The sequence below is a fragment of the Maylandia zebra genome, linkage group LG12 (genome assembly GCF_041146795.1).
Source record: "Maylandia zebra isolate NMK-2024a linkage group LG12, Mzebra_GT3a, whole genome shotgun sequence".
Taxonomy (NCBI): Eukaryota; Metazoa; Chordata; class Actinopteri; order Cichliformes; family Cichlidae; genus Maylandia; species Maylandia zebra.
In genome coordinates this window covers 22,853,699-22,871,566 of record NC_135178.1, presented here as the reverse complement: position 1 = coordinate 22,871,566, position 17,868 = coordinate 22,853,699, and the positions used below count along the sequence as shown (strand labels likewise).

Below are 17,868 nucleotides of genomic sequence, written 5' to 3'. Positions count from 1 at the left end.
TTGTTGTTTTGGATAAAATGCTCTAGCGTGACACACAGTAACTGGGAGACATCTGCACTTTTAAACCGAAAACCAAAGAGATGCAAACAGAAGCTAAGCTGAGGATAAAGAAAAAACAACAACAAATGCCTCAACTCAAGTGTAACCAGAGGAAGCAGGTGCTTGACTGCATCTAAACAGAATCACAGAGGCTTTCCCTGCTGTAAGGTAGTAGTCATCAGAGTTTGACTTTCTGCAGTGTTGCACTGAGAGCTGAGATGCACTCGTTGCATAATTAATGTTAACAATCCAAGTTAGCAGTGCCAACCAGATGAAGAAAATTCTTCAAAGTCTGATCGCATTTCCAGCTAGAGCTGTATCAGATATTTTATGTGACAGATGGATAAACAAGCAGAGGCCAGTCATTGTGGGGAACAAAAAAAAGTGTTGGTGGGTGGCTGCAGATTGTGTTTTGCAGTATTTAGCAAGCTGTCTCATTTATGAATCAGAAAAAGTAGGCAGCAAAAACGATCCCACGAAGCAGGTGGGAAAACTCAACTCTCCTTTTTGCTCCCACTCAGGAAGTAGGTCTTCTGTTTTCTGTGTGCATGTCTACCTTAGCAAGACAAATTTAACATTCCACCCTTTTGGCCAGTTGGTTCCTCCTCCCAGCACCCTTTCCTATTCCTCAAGGGATTGTGGGGGTCTGGGGGGTGATGGTATGTGTGCGAGGGAGGTGGAAGGTGGGGGATTGCTTATTCTAGACTCACAGTGTGTGTGTGTGTGTGTGTGTGTGTGTGTGTGTGTGTGTGTGTGTGTGTGTGTGTTTCATCTTCTCTTAAAAACGACATCCTATGATTCCTATTTTGCTTATTTAGCTGTTTCCTATTAATCAAAAGCGTCTTCACTAACATTTAACATCAAAGTAATATTCGAGGCTTTCATTCTCTCTTTGCGTGCTGTGTGCCTAAGTGCAAAATAACAGGACATTAATCTTTCTGAAATGATCTAGAAAAACATTGTGTTTGCTACATAGCTTGATGGTACACGTGGGCATTCATCATGGATATATGCAAAAGAAATTCAGAAAATAATAGAAACCTTTATGATATCATGATTACAGTTGTGGATACCTAATACTCCGTCTCAGTTTTCTTCTACCTCGCCCTAATCACATATCCCTTTCAGTGATTTTATGGCGGTTGTAAAGTGATACAGTGAGTGGTTTCACAATGACAATAACATGCTGTAAAACCCAATTCCCAGTCTATCATTAGGCTTTCATTAAGTTTAAGTGGCCCAACACCTAACTCTCTGTGATGTGTGAATGTGTTTTGTGTTACTTGTGCTGTGAGGGTATAAACTTGTTTACGCAGTCACCTTAGGGGACTTGACTTCCTTTTGGAGAAAAAAAAAAGAGCAAAGGCTCATAATAAGGTTTAGGTTAAGCATAGTTTGGCACAGACACCCTGCTGACCATCCAAAACCCACATGACCAGATTTCTAGCAGAAAACATGAGACACAGACGACAATCTTGGAGTGGTGTATTTTATGAGGATCTTTTTCTAAAGTTACCCAATTAGTTTAGATTAGATTAGATTAGATTAGATGAAACTTTATTAATCCCTCGGGTGGGTTCCTCTGGGAAATTCAGTTTCCAGTAGCAAAGCACCGAAAGAAGTTGCATGTTACAGATACATTAAGGGGAATGAGAGTAAGGATATAAGCATAAATACACCATATATACACATATACACATATATAGATACAGAATATACAATATGGATAAATAGGATTGCTCATTTGAGTGAGTATATTGCACAGTGATTATTGCACAGTCAAATATAAGAAAGAGACAAAAAAAAAACAAAAGCACCTACAACTCAGTTGCTCCTGCCCTCCCTTGTCCCCCTGTTTCTCCTCCCTCTCCCCTCCAGTGAGGAGTTAAACAGTCTGATGGCGTGTGGGACAAAGGAGTTTTTAAGTCTGTTGGTTTTTGACTTTGGGAGAAGCTGCCTGTCGCTGAATAGGCTCCTCTGATTGTTTACGACCGTGTGCAGAGGATGCCCGGCATTGTTCATAATGTCCATCAGTTTCTTTAAGGTCCTCTTCTCTGCCACTGTCACCAGAGTGTCCAGCTTCATGCCGACCACAGAGCTAGCCTTCCTGATTAGTTTCCCCAGTCTGGATGAGTCCTTCTTTGCTGTGCTGCTCCCCCAGCACACCACGCCATAGAAAAGGACTCCTGCGACCACTGACTGGTAAAACATCCTCAGGAGCTTCCTGCAGATGTTGAAAGACCTCAGCCTCCTGAGGAAGTACAGTCGGCTTTGTCCTTTTTTATACAGGTTCTGCGTGTTGCATGACCAGTCCAGTTTGTTGTCCACCCACAGCCCGAGGTACTTGTATGTGTTGACCACCTCCACCTCCTCTCCCTCTATCTGAACCGGCAGTGGACCTGGTCTGGACCTCCCGAAATCCACAACCAGTTCCTTGGTCTTTGAAGTGTTGAGTTGCAGGTGGTTTGTGTGACTCCATGTGACAAAGTTCCTCACCAGGCTCCTGTACTCCTCTTCCTGGTCATCCCAGATACACCCCATGATGGCCGTGTCGTCTGCAAACTTCTGAATGTGGCATAATTCAGAGTTATAGCAGAAGTCAGAGGTGTACAGGGTGAAGAGAAGAGGGGACAGCACAGTTCCCTGTGGTGCTCCTGTGCTGCTGACTAAACCTAACCGTGCTAGACAGGAAATGGAAAATAATATACACTTCCTTGCCATATAATTAGTTAGACCTGTTTAAGTGCTTGATAATGCATATATCTAATCAGCCAATCAAACGGTAGCAATTCATTTGCACATTCAAGCATGCAGACATTGTCAAAATGACCTCCTATAGTTTAAACTGAATGGGGATGAAAGGTGTTTTCAGTGACTTTGAATATGGCTTGGTTGTTGGTGCCAGACAGGCTTATCTACTGAGATTTTACCACAGAACCGGGGTTGAGAAGTCTCTGAAAAATGGACAGAAACCCAGTGAGTAGTTCTCTGGGTGAAAAGGTCTTGTTGATGTCAAAGGTCAGAGAGGAATAGCCAGACTGCTTTGAACTGATGGCAACAGCAACTCAAATAACTACTTGTTACTACCAAGGTGTGCAGATGAGCATCTCTGAATACACAACATTGTGAACCTTGAAGTAGATGGGCTACAGCAGCAGAAGACCACACTGGGTGCCACTCCCTTTGGCTAAGATCAGGGAATTTAGGGTACAGAAAGTTGGATAAATCTTGCCCAGCATATCTAAAAAATTGGCCAGTGAGTGTAAAGGAAAATAAATGCTTATAAAAAAAAATCCTGTCTGGCAGGATCTCACTAAATGGAAAAAATTCCTACTAGCATCCGACATGCAGTTCAGGGAGGGAATAAATATCTTATTTGTGGTTGGACAAATACTGGTTATGGTTATGATTTGATCAAGTGGTAATACATTGAGTTAATTTAACATTCTCTGAAGTGATCTAAACATCACTCTGTAACTGCTTACTAAATAATATAAAATAATATATTATTTATTTTATCTTTCCATATTTGTGGGTAAAAAGGGGTTCTTCAGTGTTGCAGAGGTATTTTCTCATAAAGGTGAAAGGTCAAACAAGTACAAATTAGTGTTGAGGACAGAGGAGGACCTGACAGGCTTTAGTTTCTTTCACTGCTTCATCAACATCTCCCTGAACTCTGCGTTACTCCTCGTGTCCTTATTCCTCTCACCAATTCCTTGGCCCTAGGTTGACTTTTGTTGGCTGTGTTTGCGACAGAAGGAGGAAATCGTATTTCTCTGGTGAGTTTGTGTCGTTTAAGTCAGGGTGAAAAGGCTTAGCATCACCTGTAATTTGCAGCCCTGTTGCTCCATCCTTAATCATTACCTTCCTATCCCATTTTGCACACAGCACTTCATACATTCCTTAGAGACCACTTTAATCATGTCTTCCCTACTTGTCTTGATCTAAATTGTTGCTAACTGCAGTGCTTTGTATGAACATTTTAAAACTAAAACAACAAATGAACTCAACTAAACCACCATTTAGGTTTCCCTCAGGCGAAGGAGCTGAGGGTACAAATGGACTGGAGGAAGAGGAAGTACTACCGCAACTCTCACACACAGCTCTCCCACATCTACAAAGGATTGCTATGTAAATGCACCAGTGAATAGGAGTGAATGGACAGACTTAAAGCAGATTATGTTAAACCTCTTGTTAGTTTAAAGACATGCTGAAGTGAATGGGTGGGGATTAGCAGATGTGCTGCTGTGCCACGGAGGTGTTTCACTAAAATGGATTTAATCCCCTGTCTTTTAGTCAGTTCACACATCAAATAAAGGGATAAATGCTTCTAAAAGTGAGCCAGGAAAAGGTAAGGTGGTTTTTAAATCCCAAAGAAATCCGAATGTGGAGACAATGTGCTTGAATAGGTATATGTAGAGTCGCAAGTATCCCAAGTCCATTTATATATTTGGAATTTGAGCCCAGACAGAAATTACAGTAAGTGGCCTGTGAAAACCTTCAAGTCTTAACACCTACTTTAAAAAAAAAAAAAAGTACTCTGGTAATCAGAAATTGACTCTCCTAACACTGCTGCACTGCTACACATTCAACTGTTTCGAAAAACAAAGAACAACAATCTGTATAAATAATGTTTAATTTTTATTCCTTTATCTAGTTAAAATTGCGTATCTACTTTACCCTCTATTCAAAATCGCTATGGATAGGTTTTTTTTTTTGCATGTTAGGACTGCACTTTATCAGAAGTAGTTCCTGGATGCTCTGTCTATTTATCATCCGCTCTCTTCCGCTTATCCAGCTCAGGGTCGTGTGGGGCCTTGAGCCTATCCCAGCTCACAAACGGTGAGAGGCAGGGTACACCCCAAACAGGTCGCCGGTCTGTCGCAGGGCTAACACAGACATACACATCCATTCACACTCACATCAGTTATAGGCAATTTAGAATCACCAATTAACCTAATGCTACTAAATGCATGTCTTCGGACTGTGGGAGGAAGCCAGAGTACCCAGAGAGAACCCACACGGAGAACGTGCAAACTCCACGCAAAAAGGCCTCGGCCTGATGGTGGATTCAAACCCACAACCTTCTAGCTGTGAGGCAACAAAGCTACATACAAAGCTGATACTTTCTGATCAACTACAATGAGGTCCATCTCACAGGATGCAATCAGAGAGGCAGAGGATGTCATATGTCATCTTTATCACCCTCAGCAGTCATTTCGTCATAGTATTTGCCAAAAGGCCAGTGATAGTCAAGGTCAATGGCACGCAATTCCATGGTACCACAATATTTGTAGATCCCTAGTTATAGATGATGGGAGTACTCATGATCTGATGACAGAATGGCGAGGATTGAGAAGAGTCTCAGTGCTATAGACTTTCTATAAGATTAGCAACACGCTACAGAGATCTAGTTAACTTCACTCAAATTATAAAGCTGTTGTCTACATATAATGAAAGCTTCTGCAGCTCTCCTAGTTAATATAATTGTACCTTAGCAATATAAGTAATACCAGATTTTTATTTTCATCCTTAATCCACATCAGTCCACATGACAGTTTTTTTTTCTTCCAAATATATTTATTGTTCTCCAGTTTTACAAGCAAAGGATGGATCCATTCTGAAATCTTTAAGCACACACTTTTAGACAAACAAACAAAGACAAAAAGGCAAAAAATGTAAAACAAGAGTACCAAAAAACAGCACTCTACACTAGCGTTTAACACTTGGTTCTTTTACATTAATCCACTTTAGTAAGATGTTCTTCACTGCAGTGCAAGTAAGTAATAGACCTATTGAAAAATGTACTCTATCAGAGAGACCTCAAATAAGAAACTTTGGGTCCATCTCCATAATAATATCGGTATCTTTGCAGCTTTTGACATTAGCAACGGCAATGAGTTAGGGTACCAATCTCTATCTAGCACATTGCTGGGTCGAAACTGTTTTAAGATTGGGAGATCTGTGTTAAATCTTGAACTGTATTGCTTTGGCATGATTACAAACTGAAAGTGATTTTAGCATATCTTTACATTCCCATTCACTGTCATTGATCTTAATAGAAAGAACCCTTTCTCATTTATCTCCAAGGTATTATAAAACCACGGGTGACACGGCAGTTAATAGTTTGCAGTTCTGGAGAGGCGATAGTTCAGGATTGCTAATTAAGATTGTGCAGTGCGATATATATAGAGTCCATTTGGCGAGGAGGAAACTTCTGAATTGTACCTAACAACTCATTAGATGTATTATTTGTTTCTAATTTCCGAGATCAGAAATTAAATGTGTTTACTGGCAACTTTCAGTCCACCTCCTTTGAAGTGTTGACACTGAGAGCTACTGACAAGTGAAGTTGTTGTGTTATGACAGCTTGTCAAAAATGATGAAAGAGTGGATGCTGAATAAACTACTGACCCCAAGCACTTGCTGAGACTTATAATCTGAATGTGTAAAGGGGCCTGAACACTATTAGCATACAAGCAGTCAGAATAAACAGTGGTCTCTGCTTCAGATTTAAAGACTTCTGAGCAACTCATTTGTGACGTAAAGTAGAAGTGTTGCTTGTATTTTTATGTCTTTGACCTCCTGTTATCAGTATAAGCTTTTTTTTGCTCTTAAATTTGAATTCCTCTAAATATCCCTTAAAGGTCAACTTCCTCCTTCTGTTATCTAAATTCTTCAAAAAAGCTTTCCTCTAAAAGGCTTCAGACATCTATTATTCTTCCCTCTTCTCCCCTTTGTTTTACTTGTCAGAGGCCTTTCTGTGCTTTTTTCTCTCTCCCTTTTTTCTTACTGCTCATCCTTCGCTCATGACAGTCTCAGCCATTCATCATAGACCCAGCATGAGGGTGACACCAGTGAAGAATAGCCTGTGTGTGTGTGTGTGTGTGTGTGTGTGTGTGTGTGTGTGTGTGTGTGTGTGTGTGTGTGTGTGTGTGTCATGGAGCACTGGTCTACAGTACCTTTAAAGTAACAGCTTTTAAAGGGATCATACCTCAATCTGCATATGATATTCTGTTCTCAGGCAAATCACCACAGACATTCATTACTTGCTTACACACACAGGGCTTCACAGCTATTGGGGATTGGGGGCAAATGCTGTCACAGTTTTTTAAAAGGCTTCCCGTGGTTAGACATGCTTGAAATGACATTCTGGTTCACTGGAGGAGGGGAGTGGGAAAAGGAGTGGAGAAGAAAAACACAGAAGTGGAGGGGGAGGGCAGCTAAGTTTGTTAGTTAAAAAAATCTTGGAAAGAGTAGAAATGGTAATAAAGAAAGCTGTGTGTCATTTAGGAAGGCATGAAACAGGAGAAACTTTGCTGTGGTTTTCCAAAACGGAAAACGTTCCTATCTGGAATGGTCACTTCAAAATTTTGACTTTATAACCGAATCCAGGACTTCAGAAGTTCAGAAAGGGCAAAAAAAAAAAGGATTTTATTCAAAAATCAGATCACTGTAATCTTGTAGCAAGAAAGACACCAAATAGATGTATTTGGTTAATTAATTGTCAAAATACTAATTGAAATATCAAGTTACACAAGTGGCCGCTTCTTATTTGCTAAACATCCCCAGCTCGGCATCCTGCTTCAAAAACTGAGACTGGATCTTCTCTTTCACAGGAGAGGAAAATTGACAAGAACATTTATTACTGTTTGTATGGGAACAGGGCTTGAGAGAGGCAATGATGAGGGCAGACAGAAAGACGATAGGGCAGCGGCAGGGCAGGACGGTTTATTTGTGAAGTGATATTTTGCTCTCATCGAAGAGCGAGGGAGCCAGGCAGCCTATTGTTTGCCTTTAATGACCAACATGAACAAGTGTGAGAAAGAAAAGAAGTGCAAAGAACAGCGGCAGCAACAAAGAGGCAGATTAACATGAAAACAAAACCCCCATCTATTTAACCTCGAAACTTCAATGTTCAGCATTTTGTGTTTTGAGGAGGGAAAAAAAAAAAAAAAGCTGCCCATTCTGTGGTGTTTCAGGTCTGTCATATTTTCAGCTAAAAGCAAAGTGTTACCAGCACACACGCACGTGCGCTCTCACAAACACACACACGCGGTTTTGTCGAAAGCATGCCTTACAGGCAAGAGGATAGCTCTGGAAAGGAAATGGTCTATTAGAGTGTCTCAACCCATTTATTTATTAGTATAAAAGCTCCAGGCTTGGGTGATGTAATCTCTAACAGCTCCTTCAAAGTGTCTAGGCCAGCTACTTGAATAGCACACCACTGTGTGAAGAGGTGTTTTGAGTAGCTTTTCGTAAATCTGGGATTGTAAAGCAGAATTCTTCGGAATGATAAACCCGACTCCAGCCGTGCAGACTGTGGAGTCGTCGGTGACACAAACCTGAGTGCAGTTTTATTCAAATGTTGTTTTGCATATGCTCGTTCCAGCCTGCTGAAGACCAAAGCTAAAGGTCAATGCCTTAGGCTCAAAACCATATGCATAAAGGGTGTCTAAGTACACTACAGGTTAGCCTGCCTACGTGTTAACATGAACAATTCAAATCCACTCTATTAAACCACACTTAAAGTAGGGCCTCTTCCATATACAGTATATTTTTTCCCTTAATTATACTTGAAGTACTACACAGATTTATCCAGTACCTCCAGTGTTGGCAGTTACTCTGATATTCAGCTATTCTGATATATTTACTGAACATACATTGGTCCAATTTTCCCATTTAGGCCATGCAAACGCACAACAGTTAGGATCCGCTGCAATCACATGAAAGGAAGTACATGTGGATGTTATATGATTTTCTTTTAGTTCCTGCAGTAATCTGAAATGTATTGTATGATCAATTGTAGCACTGCTTTATTGTTAGGTCAACACTTTATGTCAATCTCACCCGATTAACAGTCTTATTTCCAAAACAAAGTGTAAACAGATATCTATAAGTTGTTAAAGGTGCAGAATCCCACAGATAGTGCTGCTTGTTTTCAATGTCCTCCTCACCCTCCTCCTACTTTTTTTTTTCTAAAACCCCATCTTGCTCCTGTCTGCTCTCTGCCCCTGTTTTCTTTCCACCCATGTCCTCCCTCCCTGTGTGTGTGTGTGTGTGTGTGTGTGTGTGTGTGTGTGTGTGTGTGTGTGTGGAGAGAGAGAGGGCCAGCCCTCCCTACAAGGCAAGTGAAGTAAACTCCCCCTTTTTGTCTGTCTCTCTCCCTCTCTCTCTCAGCTGGGCTGCTACTGTCAGACAGGGTTGGGGGGACAATCATCTCCAACTGCTGCTGCTGTTGCCGGTGTGTTCTGTGTGGTGTGGACTTTCTCACGTTTCGGTGGACCCACACAGACACACACACATTCGCACTCGCAGATTCAGGAGCTCGCATGCCTGATACTACCCCCGCCTCTCTTGCTACCCACTCTCTCTCTCTGGTGCATACATACACACTGAGAAGGAGCGACGGCGTGTGAGCGGATCCCATCGTGCGGAGAGCGCTGAAGAGAGGAGACCAGAGAAGAGAGGAGACCAGAGAAGAGAGGAGCGGCGGCACACTCTTACCATGCCAGTGCAGGGAGAAAGGCTGAAGCGCTGTTTGTCTCTCTGTTTCTGGAGCTGGAGTTCTCTACTATTGCTTGGACTGTTCTCTCTGCATGCGCAAGGACACGGTGAGTTACTGCAAACTTTCTCTGCTGACTGCTCCCCTGAACTTTTTTAAGTAGCTGCGTGCTGAAGTTGCTCCACAACAGCTCATTACGTCTCTTACTCCCATTAACACTGTGAAGCATTGCTTTAGAGTTTTTTTTTGTTGTTTACCAGTTTTTAACTCATTAAGTCTTGCGTCTTAAATCTGTGCTATACCTTGCCCTTCATTTTGTGAAAGCAATCCATGATGACAATCTGTTTTAAACGTTAAATGCAAATGAAGTGGACATGATCCCAAATATCTATAGTATGTTGCTGGTTTTTCTGTGCGTTATAACTGATTTTCATGTCATTATGAAAAGGTTTTTAATAAGCACAGGGCAGTGTTTTGTCTCTTCCTTTGGGCTGTGATTTTGAAATGAGAAATTTGATTCGACACATTTTCAAGCAAGTCTATGATTTTTAAATTTGCGTATTTAACACATGCACATGAATGCTGCTGAAGCTAATATTCAACCAGCGGCTTGTGATGCAAAAAGAAGAAAGATGTTCCCATTTCATGAATTATCACACCCCTTTCAAAGCACTCTATGCTGCAATAATAACTGAGTCATATGTCAGTTCATTTACAATATATTTGTCATTTTCTTCAAGCACACTGAGAGGTGCATCCTCACAGACTGACACTGATGTTACACGCGCCGGCCGCTTTGTCTGTGACCATGTTTGGTATCTCAACTGTGATTTGTTATGTGTTGGAGGGAGAACGTGTCAGATTCAAAACTCTGTTGCGTTTAGTGCCATCACACTTGTTTTTAAAGCTGCAGTAAGTAGAAATAAAGAGTCTGACAGGAGACGGTTCATTCGTCTTATTTAACAGTGCCTGAGTTTCATCTTCAAATCGAATTTGAACCCCAATCTCCTAAGTGAAAGTCTTATGCTTAACTGATGGGATTACCACAAATGGTTACATTTTCAGGCTTTATATTACCGCATTTATACTTCACTTGACCCTCTACATGCCAGACTGAAAAGAAGTGCAGTTAACTCAAATCTGTGGACGTGAGCCAGATTTTCTAAAGCCTCGGGGAAGGTCAAGAAGCTATGGTTCGTCTAATTCTACTTCAATTACAACATCCTCAAATGTTATATTGAATTTTTTTTCCAGCGACAATAAAAAGGTGCTCCCTAGCTCAGCTTTAAGGGTTAACTCGCAGCCTCTGTTATTTTTCATGCCCTCTTCTAGGGTTAACTGTAACAAGAGCATTTTGTAGATTTTCCTCCCAGTCAGTAATTTAAAAACAAAGTTTGGTTTTCAAGAGTTTAAATGTTAGTCTTTCCACTGTTCAGTTAAACACAGAGTGTAGATTTGGACAGTGTTTCTAATTAATGATGGTGTCTGCGTTTATTTATCTATCTCTTTCTTTATCGTTGATCTATTTAAAGTCATTGTAGGCTATTTCAGCCGGGAGCCCTGAAGTTAAGCCAGCAAACGCTCATACCTCATGCTCAGTATGTTATGTGCCGAGGTCTTCCTGCGACCTCTGGCAGCAAGTCATCTCCTCTGTCTTGTATATCTTTCCTGTCATTGTCACTGGGTGGTTTTCCAGAAGCAGTCTGTGCCGAGCTCCCTCCTTCTGATTTACTCGCTTTGTTTTCAGGTGCTGCTTCATAATTTATAACTGGAGCTTTGGAAGGAATAACAGTTATTTTAAATATTATGTGCTTTTAAGCATGAAACTGCACACCTGAGTGCACAGGGGTGCAAACTGACAAAGTGTCGACATGTTTTAGATGCACGGTAACGCCGACTGCTCCATCCAAGATGCCGCAGAACAGCTGCCAGCAAAGAAGAACTGTTAAATCTGACACAATGTTGGACCTCACCCAAGATTTCTTGTTTGTGTTATGCTCCTAGTTAGTCATTCACAGTGTGTGTTTTTTCTATTTGTAAGGCATTTGCTGAGAAAATCTTCAGTCCAGTTTTCATAAATCCTTCCCGGCATTGCCAGTATTTAGAAGCTAAAAGAATGAAAAATGACTATTTATATGTAAGCGTTAGAACACTGCTCTGTGCTGAATAGCCTTTAAATTCTTAGCGTGTGAATTTGAGATGCTAGGATTTAATTCATTGTCTTATTTTATTTGCTGGCATCAGCAAAATTCACATAATAAACAGAAACACAAAAAAGGGACTGTGCTGATCCAAACTGTCCAAACTGTATTCAGAAAGCATTTCTCCTGAGGCCTGTTAGTCGCATTTATTGGCTTACGCGTAGATGACTGATTGGACCAGCAACAGGCCTATTCATCGGCTGACATACAGATGATTGATTGTCAATAAATTCAGCCGTGACTCAACAGGCAAACATTTGTCAATTAAAAGAAGTTGTGAGACGGAGCGAGGTGGTTGTTATGTACAAGACTGTCTCCGTCTCCTTTTCTCTTTCTGTATCTTAATTTCCTCGGTGTATTGTCTTTGTTCCGTAACAACTCACAAATAACTTGGTAGACTGAATAGATGTCTATACCTGGGATTCCTTGTTCATGTTGCCACAGGTGAGTAGTTAAATAGTTAAATGGAGTAGTTAATTTTCTAAACAGCCAGTAAAATGCCTACTCTGTTGTGTCTGCATAAAAGTCACATTTTGCCCTCTGGCATTTATACGCCATTGTCTGTGCGGTAAACAAATAGGTAACATTGTATTCCTTATTGTCGCATAGTGGGCATAGGCAGTATAGGGAAATCACACTCTTATGCACACTTTATGAATCTCATACACACAAATCTTTTGTGACCTTCCACCTACACCACGCTGCAGCCTTCAATGTGAGTTCTGGGAAGTGAGGAGCGAGCGTGATAGCTTACATTTCATTGTCCTTGGTGGAAATAAGCACGGCTGTATCAGTTTTCACAGTCAAAGCTCCGCCAGTTGCTTTGCTTTTGTCACTGCTCTCTAATGAGACTGTTGCTCTCTGTGGAATTTCAGGTGTTATTTTATCTGAATAAAACATTTACCTGGTTTTTGGCCAAGATATACACATCACACTTGCTGCCTGTGTTCTCGAGCTCCTAAGAATTTGCCATAGTTCTTTGAGTTTATTGTAAAAGTAACATACTTCATACTTACGGATTGCCCTGGCTGTTAGTTTTTGAGAAAATCAAAAGCAGTGAAAGAGATGATTCCCATCAACTCCAAGTGAATTCATTCAATTGCATTTAGGGATGCAGAGAGGGTCTCTGAAGATACTCTGCTCTGAGGAAGTCATTAGGCATTTTGGAATAAAACACAGCTTTAAAAAAATAAGAAAAGAAGCACTTGAGATGTGACTCAGTGTACCGTGCCGTTAGTTGTGCTTTCCATTCCTCACCCTTAAAGCTTTCTGACAGGATGTGTTCTGTTCACATGCAGAAAACTGATACCTCATTAGAACTACTGATGTCCTGACTGTAACGTTGAGCCAGAGGGGGAACATTTTAGTGCTTGTTATTGGTTTTCTATTAGTATTTGTTTTCCCTTTGTCAATTTTCTATGTGGTTTTTTTTTTCCTTCTTTTTCTTCTTCAGCTTGCACCAAAAACCATGGCCTGACCAGGCTTAACAACCTGGTACCCAGAAGACTAATGTGGTGACATTTGAGAATTTATTGTTCTACTATAAAAGTAATGACACAGATATGAGTCTCAAATACACCATTATTGATACTGACACTTAAGGGGCCTGTAAGTGTTGGGCTACTCCTTTTAATCTTTGAATTCAGGTGTTTTCAGTTACATTGTCATAGATGTATAAAACCAAGCTCCTAGCCATGCAGTCTGCCTTTACAAACATTTGTAAAATACTGGGACATTCTATAGATCTCACTGAATTGGAGTGTGATACTGCAAATAGATTGTCACTACTGCAACAAGCCAGTTTATGAAAGTTCTTCTCTTGTAGATATTCTACGATCAACTCTAATTGGTATTATTGGCGAATTTAAGCATTTAAAAACTCCAGCAACTTGTTACTGAGTGCTGAGGGTTGCTGAGTGCTCAGGTTCATGGTGGTAATGCTCTGCTGACTCAGGAGTTTCAAACCAGCAGCATCATCAGCACAGAAATTGTGTGCTGGGAGCTTCATAGCATGGGTTACCCTGGCTGAGCAGCTCCTGTAGCTGTAGTGTGTCGGTTACCCAGAAGTTCTGTGTATTCGGTTTGTGATGATATTGTGACTAGAAACCATGTAATACCAATAAAAATCAGCAACTTCAAAGTAAAAAAGCGAAACTTTTCTCAGGTGAAGCAACTACCAGTGGTGTAATGCACAACATGGGTTGAAACTTGATTGTGGTAAAATGCATTAGAGGGTTACTCTCACCACCTGGAATGGCTGTTATAGTGGGTAACCATCAGCTACAAAGCAATGTGCAATAAGCAAATTGCATTATATTTGGATGGGGCTATAGCGCTGAGAAAAATGGAGGAAACAGTCATCTTAGAATGACCTCTGAAAGGTGCAGAAAGGGGAAGTGTTGAGAGTTTGGGATAGAGGGGTATTACATCCTGTAATGGATACAGATCCAGTAACTTCTATCCCAGTCAGATTACCGGTCTGGCGCTGACTTCTTAAGACACAGCTGGAGCAGGGGAAGCTGTGTGTGTGTGTGTGTGTGTGTGTGTGTGTGTGTGTGTGAGAGAGAGAGAAAGAGAGAGAGGCAGTGTAGAAAGAAAGGATAATTTTTATACAATAATAAGCACTGATATTATGCGAGTTTCAGCAAAATCCTACAAACTATTGCCGGAATGATTAGAACAGAAATTTGTATTAATAGTCCAAAGACATATAATCACTTGTGCTATATATATTTTGCTTATTAATATAAATTTCAATGGGTGGCTGTTAGTAAATTCAGCATGTGGATGACAGCTAGGCATCAAATTACAAAACTTCTATCTTGGAAATCAAATTTGCTGCGATTATGCGAGAAAAACGTCTTTATACTCTGATTGTGTGAGTTGATCACTCTCTGCCCAACATGGTCTAACACAATAAAGTGATAGACAGATAACAGGTGAAGGGGAGTGGAGCAAAGGAAAGCTGGCTGTGACAACCTTAGTGCACTGGGACTATGAGGGCTTAGGGTTTTCCATGCACTCGCACTTCCTCCATGATATCCTGCCCTCCCAGTCTCACCACCTGGAACTATTTTTTGGATTGGGGAGGGCGAGCAGGGAGTGGAGAGGGTAATTGATCGTTGTTTGGGGCCCGCTACTTGAGTTCAGGCTTCTTAGAGATATTCAGTATAGAAGATTTGGTATTGTTTAACATGAAGAAGAGGGTAAATGAACGTAAGGACACGCAGAGAGAAAATAGTGATCCATGTCAATGTCAGTCTCGATAGGAAATCAGTGCCCGTCTTATATTTTAAGACATAGCAAGCGTTTTCACAAAGTTAACTGTATACTTCAATCTCTCCTTTTTCTGTTTAAAAACTAAACATTTTGTCTGAACCCTGTATACCAAACAATTGTTGAGCTATTTCTAACTCGATCACTTTTTGAATCTCGTGTTCCTATCTGTAGCCTTATAACCTCATCTACAGGTTTACTTGTTTGAGTCAAGTATCTCGAACCTTTAAGGACGACACCACAATCTGTGCTTTAATTCTAAAACATATTGGCCATTAGATATTCTTCAGTTTCAGGCTTTGGTGAAAAAATAAAAGACAGAATGAGGCAGAGAAAATGAATAAATTCACTACTTAACTTGAGGTCATGTGTTGACTTGTAACCAAATGGCTTTGCAATAGAGTCATTGTATGCTTTGATAGGTACCTAATCGGTGTCCAGATGGTGTGTGTGTGTGTGTGTGTGTGTGTGTGTGTGTGTGTGTGTGTGCTTTAAGGGTCTAGACAACAGCTTGTTTGGCCAGTTAGATGGTGCAGAGAAGGCCTGGAGCCACTGATGTGCTGATGGGTGATATGCGACTTAGTTAATGGGAAGCTAATCACGCAGAGGAGACTGTGGGACGCGTGCAGCTGTAAACATATGTAGACTTATGCAACTGTACTCACACCCGTGCGTGCACATGGATGTCCACATCCCCCGCATTATTCACATGCAAGTAGGAAATACATTAATATCCTCCCACGAAGCACACATATGTACATGCACACATACTCTGCAGACATGCAGGGTGTAGATGGATGGAAAGTAACAGTTTAAGCATGTGGAGATGACGGAGACAGCATAGACCAGAACTCCTGGAAATAAACACATGGCAGCTGTAATGTTAACACCATCAGCCCTCCCTCCACACACACATAAACCTCATGCACACCCTCTGCTCCCAAAGCTGCCAAAAAAAGACACTCACCTACACACATATTTGCCTGTTCTCATTCTCACCGCTGAACATCTCTGATTTACATTCCGTTACGTTATCATTTAGTATAAGCAGACGCTGTCTTTGGCTTAGAGTTCTGCACGACAACTGCTGTGTGTGTGTGTGTGTGTGTCAGTACGTTAGGTGTGAGGTTTGGTTTACTGACGTGAGGTGTTTTGATTGCCCCTATTGAATGCTACATTATTCCAGAGAGAGGAATTGCACAGTAATTTATGGTCTCCTATTACAGCAATAAGTAGGTGTTTGTGTCTCTGTGTGTGCATGTGTGTATTAAATGGAGTTTTAGTCGACATTATAGTGATTTACAGAGTGAATGCACTTCCATTATATGAAATAAATCTAAATGGTCTCATCAAGATTTTAACTCGTTTAGAGAAATTATAACACATATCTGTGTTTGGCACTTTTTTTGCACCTGTGATGCTCCACAAACAACCCACAACCCAAACAACCCACTGTACTCATAAACTAACTGGCGAAGCTGATTCAGAACTTTAAAATGAAAATTCATAGATATTAGGCAAACCTGCAGTTACAGAGATGCATACATTTTTATATATTTAAATTCCAGCACTTGATGATGGTGTTGGGATCACTTGGAAGCAATCAGTGGTATGGAAGAATATTATTTAAAATATATTATCATGCATTTATGTGCTTGTATTATGTACATGTTTTAATGTTACTATAGTAAGCCTACAATTAGATCTAAACATAAGCTGATGGGGATCTGAATTTTTAATTTTGTTTTGTTTTCTTTTACCTTTTGATGGAAATAAACATCTCAAGTAGTTTAAATGTGCATATGCATTCATTTTTTTATTTGATTATTTCACATTACAAACCAAAAGAGCAACTTGACACTAATAGGTATGGAAAAAAGTGGCTTCATATGTAGAATCAAATCAGGTCACAGGAGTTCAGCATCAGAGGAAATGAAACTCCAACTTATTAGATAAAGATAGTATCAAATGATGGTTTGAAAAGCAGCTTATTCTTATAAATTACCCAAGTTGGAAAGACCATCCAACTGCCCAGTTCACAAGTTCACGGGCAGTTGGTGTCTCAGAAACAAACCCATATTGCATTTTTATATTTTGATAGTTTTTAAATTTTCTACTTTTTAGTTCCAGTCCCAGTGTCCTGTGGATGGGAATCAACCTCCAGCCACTCGCAAAGTCAAAGCAGTTCCCTTCTCTTGTCCCGTCTCAAATCCAGACATTAATAACAGAGTGACCCCAGTGTTTCTCTCTTTGCTGGGTTACTGTGACTCATGTAAACTACTTAATCAAACTTTTATCTTAATCTGAACATTAACTGTAATCAAGCTATTTGTGTGCATTACAGTTGAGTAAAGGTAGACGTTTGGTCTTGATCATTTGGAGCCAGCAGTTTTCCCACTGAGCCATTAAGGGTTTTACAAATGCCAGACTTACATTTGAACTTTGATTTTTCAGTCAGTGTTGCCTCAAGGAATACATGCACATTGAGATTTGTGAGGCCTATATGAGTGCAGTGCTTTGTATTTAAAGTTTGTGTCACTCTGAGTATTTATTTAAAGAACTCATGTAGCTGATGTGTGTTTAAAGTGGCTCCATTTTTTTTCTTTCTGTCAGGAGAGGAAAAACCCCCACATATTTCCATCTGAGCAAAGAAAGCAAGCTTCATTTAAATGAAGGTATCAATTTGAGATGGTTATCTTGTACAATGCATGTATATTTTTTCTTGAGTTGTAACTTTCTGAGACAGAAAGGGAAACAGTGCAAAGTCACCGCAGTTGGAAGCAATTCTAAAAAGTTTGCTTTTTGTTTGCAACCTTTAGACACTTTGCACACTTAAACACTTCCAGC

General features: G+C 40.5%; 1 protein-coding gene across 4 annotated transcripts in view; it reads left to right on the top strand.

Moving 5' to 3' along the window:
• bmpr1ba (bone morphogenetic protein receptor, type IBa) overlaps positions 1–17,868 on the top strand; it is a 72,624-nt gene that overhangs the window by 41,573 nt on the left and 13,183 nt on the right. For 3 of the 4 annotated variants that reach the window (XM_004547313.3, XM_004547311.3, XM_004547312.3), the window contains one exon: positions 9,220–9,653. The exons of the other annotated variant lie outside the window; for it this stretch is intronic. In XM_004547313.3, coding sequence (XP_004547370.3) covers positions 9,548–9,653 — 106 coding nt within the window. In that variant the 5' untranslated portion in view covers positions 9,220–9,547. The remainder of the gene's footprint in view (positions 1–9,219; positions 9,654–17,868) is intronic. 4 annotated transcript variants of the gene reach the window in all.